The 22,672-nt window shown below is 37.9% G+C and overlaps 1 protein-coding gene across 6 annotated transcripts in view; it reads right to left on the bottom strand.

The window, feature by feature from the left end:
* dpy30 (dpy-30 histone methyltransferase complex regulatory subunit) overlaps positions 1 to 22,672 on the bottom strand; it is a 27,680-nt gene continuing 5,008 nt past the window's right edge. For 4 of the 6 annotated variants that reach the window (XM_069885111.1, XM_069885114.1, XM_069885112.1 and 1 more), the window contains exons 2-5: positions 21,564 to 21,610; positions 21,410 to 21,457; positions 18,168 to 18,310; positions 1 to 301 (exon numbers count right to left, since the gene is read on the bottom strand). In XM_069885111.1, coding sequence (XP_069741212.1) covers positions 229 to 301; positions 18,168 to 18,310; positions 21,410 to 21,457; positions 21,564 to 21,610 — 311 coding nt within the window. In that variant the 3' untranslated portion in view covers positions 1 to 228. Of the gene's footprint in view, positions 302 to 18,167; positions 18,311 to 21,409; positions 21,458 to 21,563; positions 21,664 to 22,672 lie in introns of all 6 variants that reach the window. The other 2 variants (XM_069885110.1, XM_069885109.1) reach the window with 1 other exon arrangement.

Genomic DNA, 22,672 nt, shown 5'->3' on the forward strand with positions numbered 1-22,672 from the left:
TACATGTAAAAACAATTTATTTAGAATCACAAAGTTTACATAAATTACAGTAAATGAGAAATTCTGCACAGTTACAATACATAGACAATGGGCCATTCCATGTACATTCTGGTCATCCACACAGGCACACTTCACAAATTTGTTTGTACAAATATGATATTGAAAGTTAGAATTGCTTCAACCCTCAACACGACAGGACTGAAGTCCAAATCTGCAGTTCTGTGCAAGCTAATTTCTCTCTTCAAACTGTGTCTTGTTCTTCAGAAGGTAGGCAGCCAAAAATTCAATTGGATTGGGAGGCCTGGAAAGCACAACATTTACAGAATCAAGTTTTATGTAAACCAGGGTTTGCAAACTTTCCATTCATTACCAAAGTACTTGTGCATTTCATTAAAGATTTAATTTAAGGGAGAAGAGTGACATCAAACTTAAACCACCATTGGTGATAGCAAATGCAGAGGAACAACTAAAGTCAGGAGTGATGCCCAAATCAGTCAAGCTCAATTTGAAGTTCATGTTACAGTTCTCTCCAGTTACGAGAATTTCCACTCTACACAGAACAATTCAGCACAGGGACAGGCCCTTCAGCCCATGTCTACACTGAACATATGCCAAATTAAACCATCCCTTTTGCCTGCACACAATCCAAATCCCTCCATCCTTGCATATTCATGTCTGCATCTGGGAGCTCCTTAAATGCAATTGTGTTTGGATGCAAGACTACCACTGGGAGCCTAATCTAGACACCTACCACTCTGCAAAGAAAACATGCCCCACACGTCATTAAACTTCCCTCACCTTAAATGAGTGTACTCTAGAACACTTGATGGGCCAAATGGCCTTCTGTTCCTTTTCCTGGTGTTCTTGTGATTTGATGGTTTTACCCTTGGAGAAAGATTAGATCATCCAAGATAACAAGATATAAGAGCAGATGAAGGCCATTTGGTGCATCAAGTTCTCTCTGCCATTCCATCATGAGTGGATTCATTCTCCCACTCAGCTCCACTCCCTTGCCTTCTCTCCAGAACCCTGACTAATTCAGATGTCCATTAATCCCTGCCTTAATTATACCCAATGACAGCCTCCACAGCCCCCCGTGGTAGCAAATTCCAGAGGTCCACCACTCTCTGGCTGAAGCAATACCTCCACATCCATTTTAAATGGGTGCCCTTCAATCCTGAAGTTGTGCCCCTTGTCCTAGACTCCCTTTCCACAGGAAACAACTTTCCACATCTACTCTGTCCAGGCCTTTCAGCATTTAAAATCCTTCCAGGAGGTCCACCCTCGTTCTTCTGAACTCCAAGGAGTACAGTCCAAGAGCCAAACATTCATGTGCTAATACCATTCCACAAATCATTCTGTAGATCTTCTCTGAACTTTCTCCAATGCCAGCACATCCTTACCCCATACCCCAGATGAGGCCTTAGCAGTGCCTTATAAAGCTTCAATAACACATCCCTGTCCTATTCCTCTAGATACAAATGCCGTCCTCTTCCCCAACTAAAACAAGATGGACTTTTAAAGTATCCTGCACGAGGATTCCCAAGTCCCTTTGCTCCTCCAAATTTTGAATTTTCTCCCCATCCAAATAATAGTCTGCCCTTTATTCTTTCTACCAGTTTATGACCGTTCACTTTCCAACATTGCATTTCATTTGGGCACTTCTCTGCCTACCCTCCTCATCTATCTTTCAACAGCCTTTCAATTTCCTCTTCACTGTCGAACACCAGGGTTGCCAACCTTTTTTTAAATTTAGACACAAAACATGGTAACAGGCCATTTTTGCCCACGAGTATGTACCAGGAGTGGAGGTTAATTGGGCAGTACAGACTCATGGGCTGAAATGGCCTATAACTGTGCTGCATGTCTAAATTAAAAAGGTGAGCCACCCCTAGTCTAAACCTCCATCCATCTTTGGATCGTCTGTAAACTTAGTCACTAAGCCATTTATTCCACAATCTACATCATTTCTGCACAACACAAAAAGTGGAGGTCTCAACATTGACCCTTGTGGTAACCTGTAGCCAACCTTATTCCCACTCTGTTTCCTGCTTAGTCCTCTGCTGTTCACTCTGCTGACCCACGATTGTGCAGCCAAACACAGCTCAAACCACATCAAGTTCGCTGACGTCACGACAGTGGTGGACCCGATCAGTAAGAATGAGGAGGCAGTGTACAGAGACGAAGTGCAGACACTAACGGACTGTGCAGAGCAAACAACCTGTATCTGAAGGTTAAAAAACAAGAGATGGTTGCCGACTTCAGGAGAGCTCAGGGAGATCACACTCCCCTGACCACTTAAGAGTATCAAGTTTCTCAGAGTGCAACTGGCAGAGAATCTCTCCTGGTCCTTTAACACCAGCTCCATAGACAAGAAAGCCCAGCAGCGCCTCTACTTCCTGCAAAGGCTGAGGAAAGTTCATCTCCCACCCTCCATCTTCATGACATACTATAGAGGATTGATTGAGAGCATCCTATGCAACTGTATCACTGCCTGGTTTGAAAGCTGTACTACTCGGTCCCAAGACCCTGCAGAGGATAGTAAAGTCAGCAGAAAAGACCATTGGGGAACCTCATCCAAGCATGGAGGACATCTACTACACCTGATGCAGACAGAAAGCAATAAACATAGTGAAAGACTCCACACATCCCCCATGTAAACTGTTCTCCCTTCTGCCATCTGGCAGGAGGTACCGAAGCTCTTGGGCCCGTACGTCCAGAGTGGGAAACATTCTCCTCCTCCCCCCCCCAAAAAAAACCAACAGGCTCCTGATTTCCCAGTACAGATGTGCAAAGTGCACATCTCAGTGTATACACCTTAATATTTTAAAGTGTTGAATGCTTTCCTAACATATCTATTTAAGGATGCTCCGTGGTCCTGGAGAAACACTACCTCATCGTACCGTGCATGCATGGGGTGATGAGCCAACGCACATAAAGAGACTGAAAACTTAGCTGAAAATTGTGTTAAAATTGGCCCGCGCTGTAATAAAACAAACAGCAGAACCATTAAGCATACAACAATTTATTTAATGGGAGTGAGGAACGATAAGGAGTTTAGTAACTTGTTCTTTACACTGAGCCTCACACAAAGCATCAGTGTTCACCATACTTTTATACACCTTTGGGCAGGGATCTGGGTGAGATCCTTACTAGTTTCACACATCTGTCAATTGTGTTTACAATAACATGCTATCCTGTGGTGTCTAGAAACATCTGGGAAATGTCAGAGGCCCATTACTCATGGTATTATTGACATTCTTGTGGAGTTAGCTACTATCTCACTACAGCACAGGGAAGGTCATGTTTAGAAGGCAATTATATTCCCACCATCTTACAGACAGCTACTCTATTTTCTCACCTAATCTATTAGCCCTCTGTGAAGCACATTTGTTAAACTTATTCTTTCACAGTTACATCAACAACAAGTCATTGTCATAAAACCAAGGAGCTAATTGTTGACTTCTGGAAGGGGGAAAAAAGCTGTATGATCCAATGATCTTGGGGGAAATCAGAGGTGGAAAGGGTGAGCAAATTTAAATACTTGGGAATCATTACCTCAGAGGATCTTTCCTAGACCAAACACACTAATGGCATCATAAAGAAAGCATATCGAGATCTCCATTTCCTCAGGTTTGGTATGACATTTGCAACCCTGGCAAATTTCTACATATGTGTGGTGGAAAGTGTTCTGATTGGCTCCATCATGATCTGGTATGGGGATACCAATACCCCTGAGCGGAAAGCTCTGCAAAAGGCAGTGGACACAGCTCAGGACATCGCAGGAAAAACCTTCCCCACCATCAAGAACATCTACAGGGAACGCTACTGTCGGAGAGGAGCAGCCATCATCAAGGATCCACAGAACCCACAAGACTCGCACCACCAGGTTCAGGAACAGCTGCTACCCCTCCACCACCAGACTCCTTAATAACAAACTCAATCAGGAACTCATTTAAGGAGTCTTACTTGTGCACTTTATTGATTTTTTCCCCCCTCAGTATTGCAGTTTGTTTGCATTTCTTTATTTGTTTCCATGTGTTTGTATCTTCTTGAGCACAATTTTTTGCACTACCAATAATTAGTAATTTAGCCTTGCTTGCAGGAGAAAGAATTCATCTATGCATTCTTACAAGTCCCAGCTTTCATATGCTCAAGATACAAAATAGTTAAAATTGATCAGTAGTCTCCTCTCCTCCCCAAAATATGGATCTACTCTTAACAGTTGATAAATGAGCCCTTTTAATAGATATCCTTACCACCTTAAATGCTGATTTTCCCCTGAGACTCAAATCTTATCCTACAGCTACATGGTGGGACCCTTAAGGAGACTTCATGACTAAGCCAGTAAAACGAGTCGTCATCTCAAACATTCGTTGAAGAGCAATGTGCTACTGAAAACATCAGGAATACTTACCTTTAGATAATTTTAAACTGTGTTCTGCTCAAGCAACTAACCAGTTTTTTTTTAAAATAACTTCATTTTTTTTAATATATAAATAATCATGGGAAAATCTTCATTACTACAATACATTACTTTTTCATACAAAACAAAGAAAAACCCCTCCTCCCCCCCTTCCTACAAAATATAAATCCACACACCCCATTAAAGTCAAATTTATACTATCCATAAAAGATTTGTGGGAAAGTCACATCTGTTTATATTGTTGCAGCATCTGTTATTTATAATTGGGCCCCTATATGGTCCAAATCTGGCTGCCATATCTTGACAAATGTGTCAGTATTTTAAAAAAAGATTGTATGTGATTTTCTCCAATAGGTATACAACTATTCATCTCTGCAGTCCATTGTACTTCCAAGTAATTGCAATACACTTCTTAGCCACTGCTGAAGGTACTTTGGCAAAAGAAATTTGGAATTTAGTTAACTTGTTACTTATTTCAATAAAATTACCCAAAAGATAAAGCTCAGGGTCATCTGTGAAGGACCCTTCTGTTATCCTGTTCATCATTTCCCAATATCCTGCCAAAAAGGGTTAATCTTCACACACAACCACATAACGTGGGATTTTACTATGGAGAGCATTTTACTATGGAGAGCATAGTATATTTTTGTTAAAATGTGGGTGTATTCCTCAGCCAGATTGTTCACTCCATTTCACTAATTTCAGATGGGACCATCGTTGGCCCCCATCTTTCTCTCAAGAATGATCTTAGCTGGAGAAAACAGAAGAAAGTTGCATTAGTTACTCCATATTTCTGTTTTAATTGATCAAAATCCCTTCTGCATAGAAGTCTTCAATGCATCTTATTGCCTTGTCATACCAGAAATTTAGTATTCTGTTACCTAGATTCATAGGCAACACATAATGGTGCTCTTAAAGGTATCCCTGCTTTCTCCCCCCCCCCCCATATCAATTGATTTCTTGCCATACTCTAATCACATGTATTAATATAGGATTATACATCTTTTTAGTTATTGACAACACTCCACTTAAACACAAAATTCTTCACTGCCCCTTCTTTCATTGACTATGATCCCATTCGAATCCAAGGGGGGGGTGCCTCCCTCAAAGAAAGATGAAAGAAATCTGGCTTGTGCTGACAAACAACACTCTAAAATCCGGCATGTTAAATCCTCCCATTTTATAATCCCATGATAATTTTTCCAGCAAAGTTCTCGGCATCTTATTAATCCATAGGAATTGCCTAGTACAATTATTTAAATAATGGAAACTTTTCAGTAAAGAAATAGGCAGTGATTGATAAAGATATTGTAATCTTGGCATAATTTTCATTTTGATACAATTAACCCTTCCAATCAAGGGAATCGGCAAATCTTTCTATTTCTACAAATCCTTCTCTATCTTCTCCAACAGGGAAGTATAATTTAATTTGTAAATTTTGTAGGTTATTATCAATCATGATTCTTAAGTATTTAATTCCACCTACTTTCCATTTAAATTGACTTCCTTTTTGATATCTTTCATAATCAAAATTCGTCAATGGCATAATCTTACTTTTATGCACATTAATTTTATAATCTGAAACTCTTCCACATTTTTCTCATGTTGTTTGCAATTTCTCCAGAGACTCAGCTGGATCAGATAAATATAATAGCACATCATCAACAAATAGAGCATGGTGTGCTGCCTCGCTGGTGCAAGGGTACGTGATATCACAAATCGGGTCCAAAATATTCTGAGAGGAGGTAATGAAAAGGGATTACAGTGAGCTGGGATGAAAGCTGAAAGACAGCAACGCTAGGGTGGTGATCTCGGGATTACTACCTGTTCCAAATGCAAGTGAAAAGAATGTAAGGATAAGGAAAATGAACGTGTGGTTGAGGTGCTGGCGTACAAGGCAAGGATTTGGCTTCTTGGATCATTGGGACCTCTTTTGGGGAAGGCATGATCTTTACAAGAGGGACGGGTTGCACCTAAATCCAAAAGGTGTTAACATTTTGCCAAGTATGTTTGGTACAGCAGTGGAGCAAGGTTTAAATTAATTTGGCAGGGGTATGGGAACCAGAATGATAGGGAAAAGGGTAGGGAAGATAAAGTAATGGCCAGGAAAAGTAAAATAGGAAAAGTAATGTTGGGAGGAGAAAGTAAAAAAATCAGATGGTGCAGTGAGTTTTCGGGTCAATGATAGTCTTAAGAAAATTACAAAGAAAAATAGTGGGCAGAAAAATCAAAAGAAAAGGTTACAGAAGTCACTAGATATTAAAATGACAAAGAGCATAAGGGCACTTTATCTGAATGCCCACAGTATTAGAAATAAGGTTAGTGAACTTGAAGCGCAAATCGGTACCCATGCCTATGATTTGGTAGCCATCACGGAAACATGGCTACAAGGTGACCCTAAATGGGAATTAAACTTTCAAGGGTATCAGGTGGTGCAAAGAGATAGACAGGATGGTAAGGGAGGTGGAGTTGCACTCTTAATCAAAGATGAGCTCCAGACAGTAGTGAGGAATGATATAAGATCTAGAGAGTAATGTTTTTTTTAAATTTTTTTATTTTTCACACTATAAACCATATTGATCAAGATACATACATTTTCCTTCTTAAATATATAGAGTGTCATTTTCTCCCCCCTTCCCTCCTCTCCTCCCCTCCCTCCCTCCCTCACCTCCTCTCCCATTTATTTAAAGTTCAGAATATAAGATACATTAAACCCGTCAAACAATGTTGTCACTCAATAAAAATAAACAAGAAATTCCACTGAGTCAGTTCTTTTCATTATCTTCTCCTTCTGTCATTTTAGGTGGTAGATGTCCACGGTAGGTTTTCTCTATTGTGTTTCATGTATGGCTCCCATATTTGTTCAAATATTGTAATGTTATTTCTTAAATTATATGTTATTTTTTCTAATGGAATACATTTATTCATTTCTATGTACCATTGTTGTATTCTCAAGTTATCTTCTAATTTCCAGGTTGACATAATACATTTTTTTGCTACAGCTAGGGCTATCATAACAAATCTTTTTTGTGCTCCATCCAAATTCTTTATTTCTTATATTACTTAGGAGGAAGATCTCTGGGTTTTTTGGTATATTGCTTTTTGTGATTTTATTTAATATCTGGTTTAGATCTTCCCAAAATTTTTTCACTTTCTCACATGTCCAAATTGCATGAATTGTTGTTCCCATTTCCTTTTTACATCGAAAACATCTGTCTGATACTGTTGGGTCCCATTTATTTAACTTTTGAGGTGTAATGTTTGGCCTGTGTATCCAATTATATTGTATCATACGTAACTTCGTGTTTATTGTATTTCTCATAGTTCCGGAGCATAACTTCTCCCATGTTTCATTCTTTATCTTTACGTTTAGATCTTGTTCCCATTTTTGTTTAGTTTTACCATTTGTTTCCTCGTTCTCCTTTTCTTGTAGTTTAATATACATGTTTGTTACAAATTTTTTAAATTATCATTTTGTCTGTAATCACATATTCAAAATTACTTCCTTCTGGTAACCTCAGACTGTTTCCCAATTTGTCCTTCAAGTAGGATTTCAGTTGGTAGTATGCCAACATTGTATCGTGAGTTATATTATATTTATCCTTCATTTGTTCAAAGGATAATAATTTATTTCCCGAAAAACAATTTTCTATTCTTTTCATCCCTTTTTTCTCCCATTCTCTAAAGGAAAGGTTATCTATTGTAAAAGGGATTAGCAGATTTTGCGTCAGTATTAGTTTTGGTAGTTGGTAATTTGTTTTATTCCTTTCTACATGAATCTTCTTCCAAATGTTGAGCAGATGATGCTATACTGGAGAATTCCTATGTTGTACCAATTTTTCATCCCATTTATATATGTTCAGGTATCTTCTCCCCTATTTTATCTAGTTCTAATCTAGTCCAATCTGGCTTTTCCCTTGTTTGATAAAAATCTGATAGGTATCTTAATTGTGCGGCTCTATAATAATTTTTAAAGTTTGGTAGTCGTAAGCCTCCTTGTTTATACCATTCTGTTAATTTATCTAGTGCTATCCTCGGTTTCCCCCCTTTCCATAAAAATTTCCTTATTATTTTCTTTAACTCCTTGAAGAATTTCTCTGTTAAGCATATTGGTAATGTCTGAAATAGGTATTGTATTCTTGGGAAAATGTTCATTTTAATACAGTTTATCCTTCCTATCAGCGTTAGTGGTAAGTCTTTCCAATGCTCTAAGTCGTCTTGTAATTTTTTCATTAGTGGATAATAATTGAGTTTATATAGATGGCCAAGGTTTTTATTTATTTGTAAACCTAGGTATCGCATTGCTTGCGTTTGCCATCTGAATGGTGATTCTTTCTTAAATTTTGAGAAATTCGCATTATTCATTGGCATTGCTTCACTTTTATTTGCGTTAATCTTGTACCCCGACACTTCTCCATATTCCTTTAATTTCCTATGTAATTCTTTTATTGATATTTCTGGTTCTGCTAAGTATATTATAACGTCATCTGCAAATAGACTGATTTTATATTCCTTGTCTTTTATTTTTATCCCTTTTATTTTATTTTCTGTTCTTATCAGTTCTGCTAGTGGTTCTATGGCTAACGCGAACAATAAGGGAGTAGTGGGCAACCCTGCCTTGTTGATCTGCTTAAGTTAAATTGTTTTGATATATATCCATTTACTGTCACTTTCGCCAATGGCCCCTTATATAATGCTTTAATCCAATTAATATATTTCTCTGGTAAGCTGAATTTTTGTAGTACTTTGAATAAATAATTCCATTCTACTCTGTCAAAGGCCTTCTCTACGTCTAAAGCAACCGCTACTGTTGGAGTTTTATTTCCTTCTACTGCATGAATTAAGTTAATAAATTTACAGATATTGTCTATTGTTCGTCTTTTTTTAATAAATCCAGTTTGGTCTAGATTTACTATTTTTGGTACATAGTCGGCTAATCTGTTTGCTAATAGTTTAGCTATTATCTTATAATCTGTGTTAAGTAAAGATATTGGTCTATATGATGCTGGTGCGAGTGGATCTTTCCCTGTCTTTGGTATTACTATAATTATTGCTGTTTTGCATGGATCTGGTAAGCTTTGTGTTTTATCAATCTGGTTGATTACTTCCAGAAGGGGAGGAATTAATAAATCTTTAAATGTTTTATAGAATTCTATTGGGAATCCATCCTCTCCTGGTGTTTTATTGTTCGGTAGTTTTTTTATTATCTCCTGTATTTCTTCTATTTCAAATGGTTTTGTTAATTTATTTTGTTCCTCTGTTTGTAATTTCGGTAGTTCAATTTTAGTTAAAAATTCATCTATTTTATCTTCTTTCCCTTCGTTTTCAGTTTGATATAATTGTTCATAGAATTTTCTGAAGTTTTCATTAATCTCCGTTGGATTGTATGTGATTTGCTTGTCTTTTTTCCTTAATGCCAATACCATTCTCTTAGTTTGTTCTGTCTTAAGCTGCCACGCTAGAATTTTGTGCGTTTTTTCTCCTAGTTCATATTTCTGTTTTGTCTTCATTATATTTTTCTCCACCTTATATGTTTGTAGTGTTTCATATTTTTTTTTATCTGCCAATTCTCTTCTTTTAGTTGTGTCATTGCTAATTCTTTTCCTATATTTGCTATTTCCCTTTCCAACTGTTCTGTTTCCTGATTGTAGTCCTTCTTCATCTTAGTTACATAACTTATTATTTGCCCTCTGATGAACACTTTCATTGCGTCCCATAGTATGAACTTATCTTTCACTGATTCTGTATTTATTTCAAAGTACATTTTAATTTGTCTTTCAATGAATTCTCTAAAACCCTGCCTTTTAAGTAACATGGGTTTAATCTCCATCTATACATTCTTGGAGGGATGTCCTCTAACTCTATTGTCAATAACAGGGGTGAGTGGTCCGATAATAGTCTAGCTTTATATTCCGTTTTTCTAACTCTCTCTTGCATGTGAGCTGATAACAGGAATAGGTCTATTTTTGAGTATGTTATATGTCTGCCCGAATAATATGAATATTCCTTTTCTTTTGGGTGTTGTTTCCTCCATATATCCAAAAGTTGCATTTCTTGCATCGATTTAATTATAAATTTGGTTACTTTGTTCTTTCTGTTAATTTTTTTTCCAGTTTTATCCATGTTTGAATACAAATTAAGATTGAAATCCCCTCCTATTAGTATATTCCCTTGCGTGTCTGCTATCTTCAAAAAGATATCTTGCATAAATTTTTGATCTTCTTCATTAGGTGAATATACATTGAGTAAATTCCAAAACTCCGAACATATCTGACATTTTATCATTACGTATCTCCCTGCTGGATCTATTATTTCCTCTTCTATTTTGATTGGTACATTTTTACTGATTAATATAGCTACTCCTCTAGCTTTTGAATTATATGATGCTGCTGTTACATGTCCTAACCAATCTCTCTTTAATTTCTTGTGTTCCACTTCATTTAAGTGTGTTTCTTGTACGAATGCTATATCAATTTTTTCTTTTTTCAGTAAATTTAACAGTGTCTTCTTTTTGATTTGGTTATGTATTCCATTAATATTTAAAGTCATATAATTCAACATAGCCATTTCATACTTTATCTTTCCTTTCCGTTTCCTCATCACCTTTCCTTCTTATCCATTTCTGCTTTCTTTTTTTGAACACATTATATGACAACATTTCTAAAACATAAAATATTTCCATTATTCTCCTATCTAAAATTCCTTTAACCCCACTATCCCCTCCCCTTCCTGAGTTGCCCTTTGTCCCTTGTTGGGCAACCACATCTCCCCTCTTCATTTGGATTTGCGAATTCACTCGCAAGCGTCAACTGATTTCGCAGTGGCCGTAATTCTTCCCCACCTAGCCCCTCCAGAAAAGATTTTAATCTTGATATATAACAAAGGTCACTCTCTGAATTCCCCCCCATACTTCTTTTCTTCCCTTAATTTCCCTTCTTAGTTCTTACCTATACTCATTTTTTAAAAAAAAATATATATATATATACACACACACACACACATATATATATATATATATATACACACAGACCTACATACACACATATAGTTTATGGTCATTTTTGTTCTCGTTACATGTCTTCATCTCTCTGTCTGTTTTGTAGTTGTTCTGCAAATTTTCGTGCTTCCTCCGGATCCAAGAATAGTCTGTTTTGCTGCCCTGGAATAACTATTTTAAGTACCGCTGGGTACTTTAGCATAAATTTATATCCTTTTTTCCATAGGATCATTTTTGCTGTATTAAACTCCTTCCTCTTCTTCAGGAGTTCAAAACTTGTATCTGGATAGAAAAAAAAATTTTGACCTTTGTATTCCAGTGGTTTTTTGTCTTCTCTTATTTTCCTCATTGCTTTCTCCAATATATTTTCTCTTGTTGTATATCTTAGGAATTTTACTAGAATGGATCTTGGTTTTTGTTGTGGTTGTGGTTTAGGGGCTAATGTTTAGGGGCTAATGTTCTGTGTGCCCTTTCTATTTCCATTTCTTCCTGTAATTCTGGTCTTCCTAGGACCCTGGGGATCCATTCTTTTATAAATTCTCTCATATTCTTGCCTTCTTCATCTTCCTTAAGGCCCACTATCTTTATATGGTTTCTTCTATTATAATTTTCCATTATATCTATCTTCTGAGCTAACAGCTCTTGTGTCTCTTTAACTTTTTTATCAGATTCTTCTAATTTCTTTTTTAAGTCATCTCCTTCCATTTCTATGGCTGTTTCTCGTTCTTCCACCTTGTCCACTCTTTTTCCTATATCTGACATGATCATCTCTAATCTATTCACTTTTTCTTCTGTACTTTTTCTTCTTTTTATGTCACTGAATTCTTGTGATTGCCATTCTTTTACTGATTCCATATATTCTTTAAAAAAATATATCCACGTACTTGCCCTTCCCTTCTTCTTCCATTTCTCTGTGTTCTCCCTCCTCTTCTTCTGAGTCCACTCCAGGATCTGTGTCCTTTACCTCTGTCTCTTCTGGTTTTCTTGTTGGGTTGTTTGTTTTATTTTGTTGTGTATTTTTGGTCTTCTTATTTTTACTAGAAGTGTCTTGATGCTGGTCTTCTTCCTCTGGGTTGGTCATCTGTTGTTTCTTTGATTTCTTTTTACTCTCTCCTTTCTTGTTCTCGTTATTTTCTATGTTTTCCTCTTGCTGCTTTGTTGTGGTTGTCAATTTCAGCTGTGGAGATCGACTCCTCAGCTGGTCCTCCCTCCCGTCAGTGTTATTTTTGTCTTGCGCATGCGCGACTCCTCGCGCACTTTTATTTGGCTCCGTGAGCCATTTTTGTAGTCCCGAGTTCGGGGCTTCGACTGACCTTAGGGAGCGGGCTTCTCTCTCCACGGCGGGTCTCCTCTTACAGTTAAGGCCTTCACCTTCTTCTTCCGACGTCTTTTCTTCTCTTCTTCCCGTTGCTTTTGGCTTTTCTTTCTTCGCTGCCATTTTCTCCACACCTTTACTTTCACTTTATTTTGGTTTTTGTGTTTGTTTGTGCCTTTGTTTTTTCACTGTCTTTTCACTGTCTTTTTTTTACTTTTCCGGAGAGGGCTGGAGTTCCCCGACCGGCCACTACTCCATCACGTGACTCCTCCCAAGAGAGTAATGTTGAGTCCATTTGGGTAGAGATAAAGAATAACAAAGGGAAAACATTTTTGGTGGGTGTTATCTATCGCCCACCAAATAACAATAGTTTAGTGGCACAGGAAATAAATAGAGAGATAAGTGAGGCATGTAATAATGATACGGCAGTAGTCATTGCGGACTTTAACTTCCACATAGATTGGGAAAATCAAATTGTTCGTGGGAGTCTGGAAGAGGACTTCATAGAATGCATCTGCGATAGCTTTCTTGAGCAGCATGTTAAGGAACCCACAAGAGAAAATGCTCTCCTGGATCTAGTGTTGTGCAATGAGATAGGTAGAGTAAATGATGTAATAGTCAGAGACCATATGGGAAATCGCGATCATAGTATGATTGAATTTCTCATTCAGATGGAAGGGGAAATAGTTAGATCTAAAACTAATATATTATGTTTAAACAGGGGTGACTACCATAGGATGAGGGAGGAATTGGGCAGAGTGGACTGGGAGCACAGGCTAATTGATGAAACAGTTAAGGAACAGTGGAAGATTTTCAAAGAAATATTTTGTAATGCTCAACAAAAATATATTCCGGTCAGGAAAAAGGGCAGCAAGGGAGGGAAAAATCAACCATGGTTAACAAAGGAAATAAAGGAGAGTATAAAATTGAACGCACAGGTGTACAAAGCTGCAAAGAGCAGTGGGAAACTGGAAGATCGGGAAAACTTTAAGAGACAACAAGGGGTTACAAAGTGGGTAATAAGAAATGGGAAAAAGGATTATGAAAGTAAATTGGCACAAAATATAAAAACAGAAAGCAAAAAATTTTATAAATATATAAAACAGAAGAAGGTGGCCAGAGTTAACATAGGACCCTTGGAGGATGAAAAAGGAAAACTGGTAGCAAAAAATGAGGAAATGGCCGAGGCATTGAACAAACATTTTGTGTCAGTCTTCACAGTGGAAGACACATCCAGCATGCCCAAGTGCGGAGTTAAGGATGCGAATGTTGGGGAGGGCCTTGATAAAATAGTTGTTACAAAGGAAGTAATGATGGAGAAACTAATGGGACTGAAGCCAGACAAATCACCTGGTCCTGATGATATGCATCCAAGGGTTCTGAAGGAAATGGCAGAAGTTATAGTTGATGCATTGGTGGTCATATACCAAAATTCCTTGGATTCTGGGCAGGTCCCGGCAGACTGGAAGACAGCAAATGTCACGCCACTTTTTAAGAAAGGATGTAGGCAGAATACTGGAAATTATCGGCCAATTAGCTTGATGTCTGTAGTTGGAAAAATGCTTGAAGCCGTCATTAAAGATGAAATAGTGAAACTTTTGGAACGCAAGGGTTCAATCAGGCAGACGCAGCATGATTTTAGAAAGGGAAGATCTTGTTTGACAAACTTGTTAGGATTCTTTGAGGATACAATGGGTGCGGTGGATAGAGGGGAACAGGTTGATGTTGTACATTTGGATTTCCAGAAAGCGTTTGATAAGGTGCTGCACAAGAGACATATCAGTAAGTTACAGGAAAGTGGAGTCCGGGGAAGTATATTGGCCTGGATTGAAAATCGGTTGTCTGACAGGAGGCAGAGAGTCGGGATAAATGGGAGTTTTTCAGGTTGGCAGAGAGTGGTAAGTGGGGTGCCGCAGGGGTAGGAAGGTTTTTTGAGCTGGCCGGGGAAACTAAAACGAGAGGACACAGTCTCAAGATTCGGGGGAGTAGATTAAGGACAGAGATGAGGAAAAATAGTTTTTCTCAGAGAGTAGTGAATGTTTGGAATTCTCTAACCAGAGAAGTGGTTGAGGCTGCCTCATTAAACATATTTAAAATTCGGTTAGATAAATTTTTACATGATAGAGGAATTAGGGGATATGGGGAGAAGGCAGGTTGGTGGAGTTAGGTCATAAATTAGATCAGCCATGATCGTATTGAATAGCGGAGCAGGCTCGATGGGCCATTTTTGGCCTACTCCTGTTCCTACTTCCCATGTTCCTATGTAATAGGCTGATTTTAGGTTCTTCTTGTCCAACTTTGAAGCCTTTTATATCCAGATTTCTCCTTATAATCTCCATCAGCAGTTCAATTGCAAGACCCTTTTCTTTTTCACCGTCCCATTTAGCCCATTTACATTCAGACTAATAAAGTTTAACGTTCTATCCATACCAGTTTTTAAAACAAATATTGTTCAGCAATAAAATCTTTTTGATTATTCAAATAACAGTGATCTTTTCCCTTTTAAAAAAGTGTCCCTGCTTTGATGGCAACGTGAACAAGAAATCCTGGAAGCCCGCGAAAAAAACCTGTGGAATCTTCTGAGAAAGAAGAACCCCTCCCTTCAGTGCCATTTTGCAAAACTGTTTCTCTCCCAGCACCATTATCCCCCTTAGACCAAAGTCTCTATCCTGCTGCTATTTTTATTTTTTAAAAAAGTTCTTGCTTTTTCTTGATCACTGTGCGAATTTCCATAACATTTAACAATAAATACAAGTTTTAAAAAAATACACTTTTTACTTTGTCCCATTGTAAACATTCTTCTGAATCTTCTTGTATATCTTTAATTTTTTCATAATCTTCGTAGAAATTTTCCACTTCTTCCTTAGCCTTGATAAAACATCGATTGCCATCCATTGCTTCAACCCTCAGAGTCACAGGATATATCAGAGTATTTTATGTTCTTTGACTGCAATAGCTTTTTTTTAATATCATCAAACTCCTTCCTTTGTTTAATCAAAGTTGGGCTAAAGTCTTGAAAGAATAACCCTTCCTGCCGTCGATCTCAAGAAGGCCATTGTGTTGCTTAGAGTAATCAAATACTGCTCCAAAACTGCTTCACACTGCCGGTCACTCAAAAGTCTTACCAGAACTGGCTGTCATAGTTGCTTGTCAGATCTTCTGGGTATGAGGGTCTGATGAGCCCTTTCTATTTGTAGCTTTCTGTTGAATTTATTTTCTCCCAAACCTCGTGGGATCCAAGTTTCAAAGCAGCTCACCAGGTCTCTCCCTTCACTCCCTTCCTTCCAACCAATAATCCAAACATTATTGCATCTGCTAAAATTCTCCATGTGGTTGATCTTATCCAGCATGGCTTCTTTATCCAAGCCCCACTTCTTAGCATCTTCTTCCAAAACTTGCAGCTTTTCTTGCGTTTTAACCAAGTCACCTTCCACTTGGCCCGTTAATTGCATTAAATCCTCAATTCAGCCACCTTCTCTGATATATCCATCATTGCAGGTTCAACACCTATGAAACGATTGCATAAACTCTCCATTTTATCCAGGATTATATTCAGGTTTCATACCAACTCCCCCACCCCCATCACAGCAATGCCAGGCTCAGCTGGTCCCAAGACTGCTCCTGAGCCACTCCCTTTTGGGTTTTCACTCGACTTTCCTGGCTGAGCCCGTGTCTCTTCCGATTTTGTTTTTTGCTGGCTTGGCTTTTTCATGTTCATTTTGTTCATCCATAATAGAAAAACTGTTAATTTTAAATCATCTTTTTAATACTCCACAGAGAGCTCATCCAAGACATGTCTGTCTTGCTTCTTTGCATAGCCACGCCCCCAAGCAACTAACCAGTTGAGTTTCAATGCAAAGTGTGTAATATTGACCCCAAAACCAACAAAATGAATATGCATTGAATTTCATTCTGGTACAAAAAACATACTGCACCCTGCAGAGCAACAATGCTACAGCCTACTTCAAAATGAGTCACCTAAAACCAATACAGGTATCACACACAAGATGGAGAATTTCTCCCTTCTCCACCTTCTAGTTATCAACCGTAAAGGAGCAATAACAAAGGTACAAACAGCAATTGTCCAGTTTCCACACTGGAACAAACTGCTAGCAGTTTAGCATGTTGGATCCAGATTGGAGATCTTTCAATTAATTTTATCCAAAACCCAAATGATAGAGCAAAAAGTTGCATTGTGTCACCTTCAATGCATTGCAATCATGCAAAAAGCATAAAAAAGTAATTGAATAAATTGGTGGGGGGGGGGGGGTGTGGAAGAGGAGAAAACTCAAATTAACAAGGTAATTGATAATTAACTATAATTTGAGAGTTTGCTTAATGGCCTCAATATAATCAGAGAACCAATTCATTGGAGGGCCACTGTTTTGTACCCCATTTTAATATTAGGCATTTATCATGTCCCAAGGTCAAGACAATTGTACACAATTATTTTTTTCCCCCACAAACAAATGTTGGAATCCCAAACCTCGATAAAAGTATTGATTACTGTGATTACCAGTGCTTTCTGACATTGGAGTCCAACAGTGGATCCACATTGCAGTTAACCAGCTATTATACTGGAAAATTAAATAAGGGCAGCATGGTTGGTATAGTGGTTAGTGCAATGCTTTTACAGTGCCAGCAATCAGGAATGGACTAGGGTTTGAATTCCATAGTGTCTGTAAGGAGTTTGTACATTCTCCCCATGTCTGGATGGGTTTTCCTTGGGGGGGGGCTTCAGGTTCCTCCCACTGTTCAAAAATGTACTGGTGGTGTAGGTTAATGGGGTGTAAATTAGGTAGCATGGGCTTGTGGGCCAAAATGGCTCAATTTTAAAAATGTAATGGTGCAGTTTCAGCAGCTCTATTGGTAAGGAATGAGAGATGCAGGATTTATATAAAACAGAATTTAAAAGTAGTTTTTGATATTTTTAATGCCTTTCAATGTCTACTTAACCACAAATCATAGCAATTCTGCAACGTCCGGCATCTTCAGTGGGGAAGAAGGCCCTATTCTCAGAGCTTTGCCAACCAACAGCCATTTTCAGGTGCTGTTTGCCACCGTTAAGTGCAAATAGGGAAACTGTGTGGGCAATTGGCCAAGGCAGGATAGAGGGGCAGGGCACAAGGTCACAAAAAATGAGGGGAGTATACATAATAGATTACAAACAAGCAACAACCCTATTCACAGGAAGTGTTAAACTCCAACTAAGAAAATATAAAGCCACTGCCCTGTAACCCAGCTCAAGAGCTGCAACTACATCTTTATGAGTCAGTTAAAACTGCCATTTTAACAGTTTTCACTTCTCTTTAATAACAGTGAATACAAAATAGGTTTCTAGTTATCCAAGAACGCAAGGAAGATTCTCAAGAAACAAGCAGCACTGATCCAAAAAGCAGAATTACTCACATTTCCACAAACCATCTTACCTTTCTTTTGCCAGAACAGATAAGCCTTGTAAAAGAATAGGCACCACGGTTTGATCCAGATAGGCTCGAGTTGGAAGGGACTGCAGATCCACTTTTTGCTTGGATGTTTTCTCTGCATTCAGTTTTTCATTCTCAACTATTCTCTGTTCCAGTGAGAAAAAGTGTATAATTTCAATTTTAGGCAGAGCATCTTCAAATTAGTACACCTCGTAATCCAAATAGATTTTTACCACCAATTAGCTTGTGCTTTAATAACCATGGTAAAAACGAAGCTTATTTCAAACAAAAAGATATGCACTTTTAACATCTCCCCAAGATTGAGGGCAGTCAAGCCTCCTATATGTCTGTAAATTCCATTTTGATCTGGTTTCATTTACGAGTATTTTTTAAATCCCGATTTTTAATGACATATTAATGGAAACCAAAAAAATGAGGTAGTAATAAGCTACTGGAGAAATTCAAACTAACTCTGTGGAAGTGTTATTCCTCAAAAGCTTACTTTGCCACATCCATTGGAAAAAAAAGCATTGCTCCCCCATTGAAGTGAGAATGTTTGATCAAACAAAAATAGCAAGCAAGATTTGGTCAGTGTATTTTTATACTTAATCATCAGGAAAGGCCAATTCATATCCTTTGAAAATTTTTGAAATAAATAGGAGAGATACCAGAAAAAGGCATTGTTCTCAACCATTGTCAATTTGATACTATCTGGAACAAAAGGATAAGAAAAACTTGAATTGGGGAAGGACTGCATGGAATGATAAAACAGATAACTCTGCCACACACATTTATATTTTAATTTAACATTAAAAATCTCCCAAATTGCTTTAGAGATACTAACAAATGTTGACGTCACTCAGATACACGCAAGATGGCCAAAACCTCAATTGAAGAGGTAGTTTTAGGAAGATGCGCAAAGAGGTCAAGAGAGAAGTCTCAATCCTCGAAACTGAGAGCAGCTAATAACTGAAACAATTATGTTTGGAAATGATCAGAAGCCAGGTCTAAAGGAGTGGAGGCTAAGTCAGTGGGCAAATTATAGTGGAGGTTGAAAGGTTCGTGATTATTAAGGGCATCAAAAGTTATGGGCAGAAAATGGGGTTGAAAGGAAGAATACATCAGCCATGATGCAAAAGGTGGAACAGATATGATGCACTGAATGGTCAGATTCTATCTCTTATGAAATCCAGACATCTTGGGAGTAAAAGGACAAAAGGAATTTAAAACAAAATTTAAAGCTGCTATTAAATCTCTAATCTTGTAAAGGTCTCATCAAACAGTGGTGATGGATGAATGGGATGCTGCAAATTACCATAAAGGGGTAGAGTTTCACATTTCAATACACAAAAATGCTGGAGAAATTCAGAAGGTCATGCAGTGTTCCTAATGTGGTAAAGGCATTTTAGCCAGAGCCCTTCGTCAAGGTATGAACAAAAAGCAGCAGACACCTGAATAAAAATGAGAGGAAGCTGGAGTAGCACAGGCCCACAGGCAAGAGGTCAACAGTGAATATGGACAGGAGGGCAGAAGAGAAAAGCTGGGAAGTGATATGTGAGGGGATAGCTCTGAATGGGGAGGGGCACTGGAGGAGAGGGGAGGGTATTGGGTAGGGTACTGGGCATGGAAGAGTTTTTTTTTAATGCACGTGATTAAGGAATGGAAAATTTGCACATCAGCTTCTTCCAATAGTCAGATCTGGGCAACTGTGAACTTTTGTTTTCGCTGAACCGAGTCATTATTAGGGAGGTGACACATGTGGACTGAAACTCAACTCCAGGTAAAATACAAACAAGGTTGCAAACTTCTGAGGAGCAGGATAAATTCTGAATGGTAACTAGATAATGGCTTTAATCTTCCTACTATACAATTGGAAATAAATTTCTGCACATCTAGAACTGGATGTTAATCATGTAAACTCAGAGTAGATGGTCATGTTCCCCATAAATCACATTGGAATTTTGATATTATTGGGGACTGATATGGGTGGGCAGGGTAAAATTTGAATGAAAAAGGCTGGAATGTGAACTACGAGGATAGTAATGAACTGCAAGTTAACAGTCTGGCAACTGATAGGTGAAGTTTATTACTAATGAAAATTATATCTTTATGTAAACAATAAGGCAGTATCGACTAAACAGCCTATTCAGAACCAGGGTCCTGGATACTTAGGTGCACAAATGCTGGAAAATGGTTGATCAAGTAAAGCAAATGGGATTCACTTACAAAGAATTTACAAAAGCAAGGATGATACATCAACATACTGATATGTTGAGCCTGTAACTAACATCCAGTTCTTAGCATACAACTAAGATGTGAAAGCTGCAGAAAGGGACACAGAAATAACTTCTGACAATACTGAATGAATGTCGAATTCCAGCTAAAAGAGTAGAAAAGCTGAGGTGGCAGCTTTTAGAAAATGGGTGGATGAAAGATTCACTGGAGGTACGCAAAAATAAAAACACAACTGGTTTCGGAATCAAAGAGACATTTAAAACTTTAGCCAAAAGGGTTGTGAAGAAAATCTTTTTTTTTAAATTATCTTGAGTTCATCACCTGCAGGGATGATGGAAATCATCAGGGTTTTCAGAAGGAAAGCATATTTAAAAAATAATTATTTTTAAAAATTTAAAAATTTTTAAAAAATAAATTTAAAAAAAAGCAAACCACTGGGGAAACTGCTAAGATTGATCTATAGGAATTCATATCAACTTGGACCAAAAGGCTTTGTGTGCCAAGACAGAGAATTTAACAAATGTGATCTGTGTTTAGTCAGTATATTAACACAATGGTATTTCTTGCTATTAGGCAAGAGCAAAACATTTCAGACTATGTTCCTTATGAGAACAGAAGGTTATGGTTTCAAATCAACTAATATGTTATTCGGTTAAATAGTTTTTCATTCCTCTCGGATGCTGAAAAACCTGGTGAATATTCTGAATATTTAAATACCCTGGTCAAGTTTACTTAGATGCTTTTAAACAAAGTTACACGGGCAGCAGTCAGGTATACAAAAACAAATGCTAGTTATAAACCAAAGATATCACCATTTTGGGCAATTTTAATAATTATTCGGACAGTTATCATATGTCAATTTACTACAAAAAAACCCAAAAAAGTTAAAATGTCACATGACAGTTGCAAGGATAATCCAACAATTTCTTAAAATGCATAAAAATTTAAATGCACACAGGCTTGCCTACTGAACCCGTTCTTGACGCAAATGCCACATCTTGGATCTATACCTGCACGTTTTCTGTGAGACCATAGTCTGCATGAGGATTTTCCGACATCTGGAAAAACAAACACTTAATCTGAGAAACCTCCACTTTGTCTAGTCCAAGTAGAAGCCAAGAAACGTATGCTCTCGTTTTTCAAATACTTTAAGAATAGCATTACCTGTATCTGTCCTTCCAAGTTGGTTTCTGTGAGTGTATCGCCATGTTCTAAGAAACAAGAGACACTGGCGTGAAAACCTTCTTCCATATACAATCAGATGCTACAGAAATGAGAATAAAGGAACAATACAAATATTTTGAAACTTCAATACATTTAATATCGAATGATTTTAAACTGATTCACATGCCAAATGGCACAATGTGAAGGTCAGATGAAAAGATGAGAATTGAGATGGGAGATAACTTGGAACGTAGAAGGCTGAGAGGGGATTTGATAGAGGTGTTTAAGATAATGAGAGGGATAGATAGAGTTGATGTGAAAAGGCTTTTCCCATTGAGAGTAGGAGAGATGGATACAAGAGGTCATGGGTTGAGAGTTGACGGGCAAAGATTTAGGAGTAACATGAGGGGGAACTTCTTTACTCAGAGAGTGGTTACTGTGTGGCTTCCGGGAAAGGTGGTGGAAGCAGGGTCAATTTTGTCATTTAAGAAAGAGTTGGACAAGTACATGGATGGAGGGATATGGGCAGAGTGCTGGTAAATGGGATTAGAGGAGGGTACTTGGATATGGGCAGAGTGCTGGTAAGTGGGATTAGAGGAGGGTACTTGGATCAGCGCGGACTAGAAGGGCCAAATTGGCCTGTTTCCGTGCTGTAATTGTTATATGGTTATAACTGTATTTGTAGGATAGCTGCATCAAGTCACCTTTACTTATCATAACGACTAATAGTACAGTAAAAACAAGATAGCATTTCTCCAGGACCATGTTGCAAATTTATATAACTAGGAATTAACTAACAAGTCATAATACAATAGAAAACAAGATATACTAGTACACGTGTTCTAGGAATTGAGGAGCCTTTACACAATTTATAAGGATGGGCCCGAATGCCATGGTACCTCCTTTCAGATGGCAAAAGGGTGTGTGAAGTCCTTCACAATGTTATTTGCCTTCCACATGCTTTGTTTGTAGATGTCCATCATTATAGGAAGAGAGACCCCAATGATCTTCTCTGCAGGGTCTTACAGTCTGAGGTGGTACATCTTCCAAACCAGGTGGTGATGCAATTGCACAAGATGCTCTCAATACATCCTCTGCAGAATGTAGCA

Source organism: Narcine bancroftii, chromosome 6 (assembly GCF_036971445.1).
Source record: "Narcine bancroftii isolate sNarBan1 chromosome 6, sNarBan1.hap1, whole genome shotgun sequence".
Taxonomy (NCBI): domain Eukaryota; kingdom Metazoa; phylum Chordata; class Chondrichthyes; order Torpediniformes; family Narcinidae; genus Narcine; species Narcine bancroftii.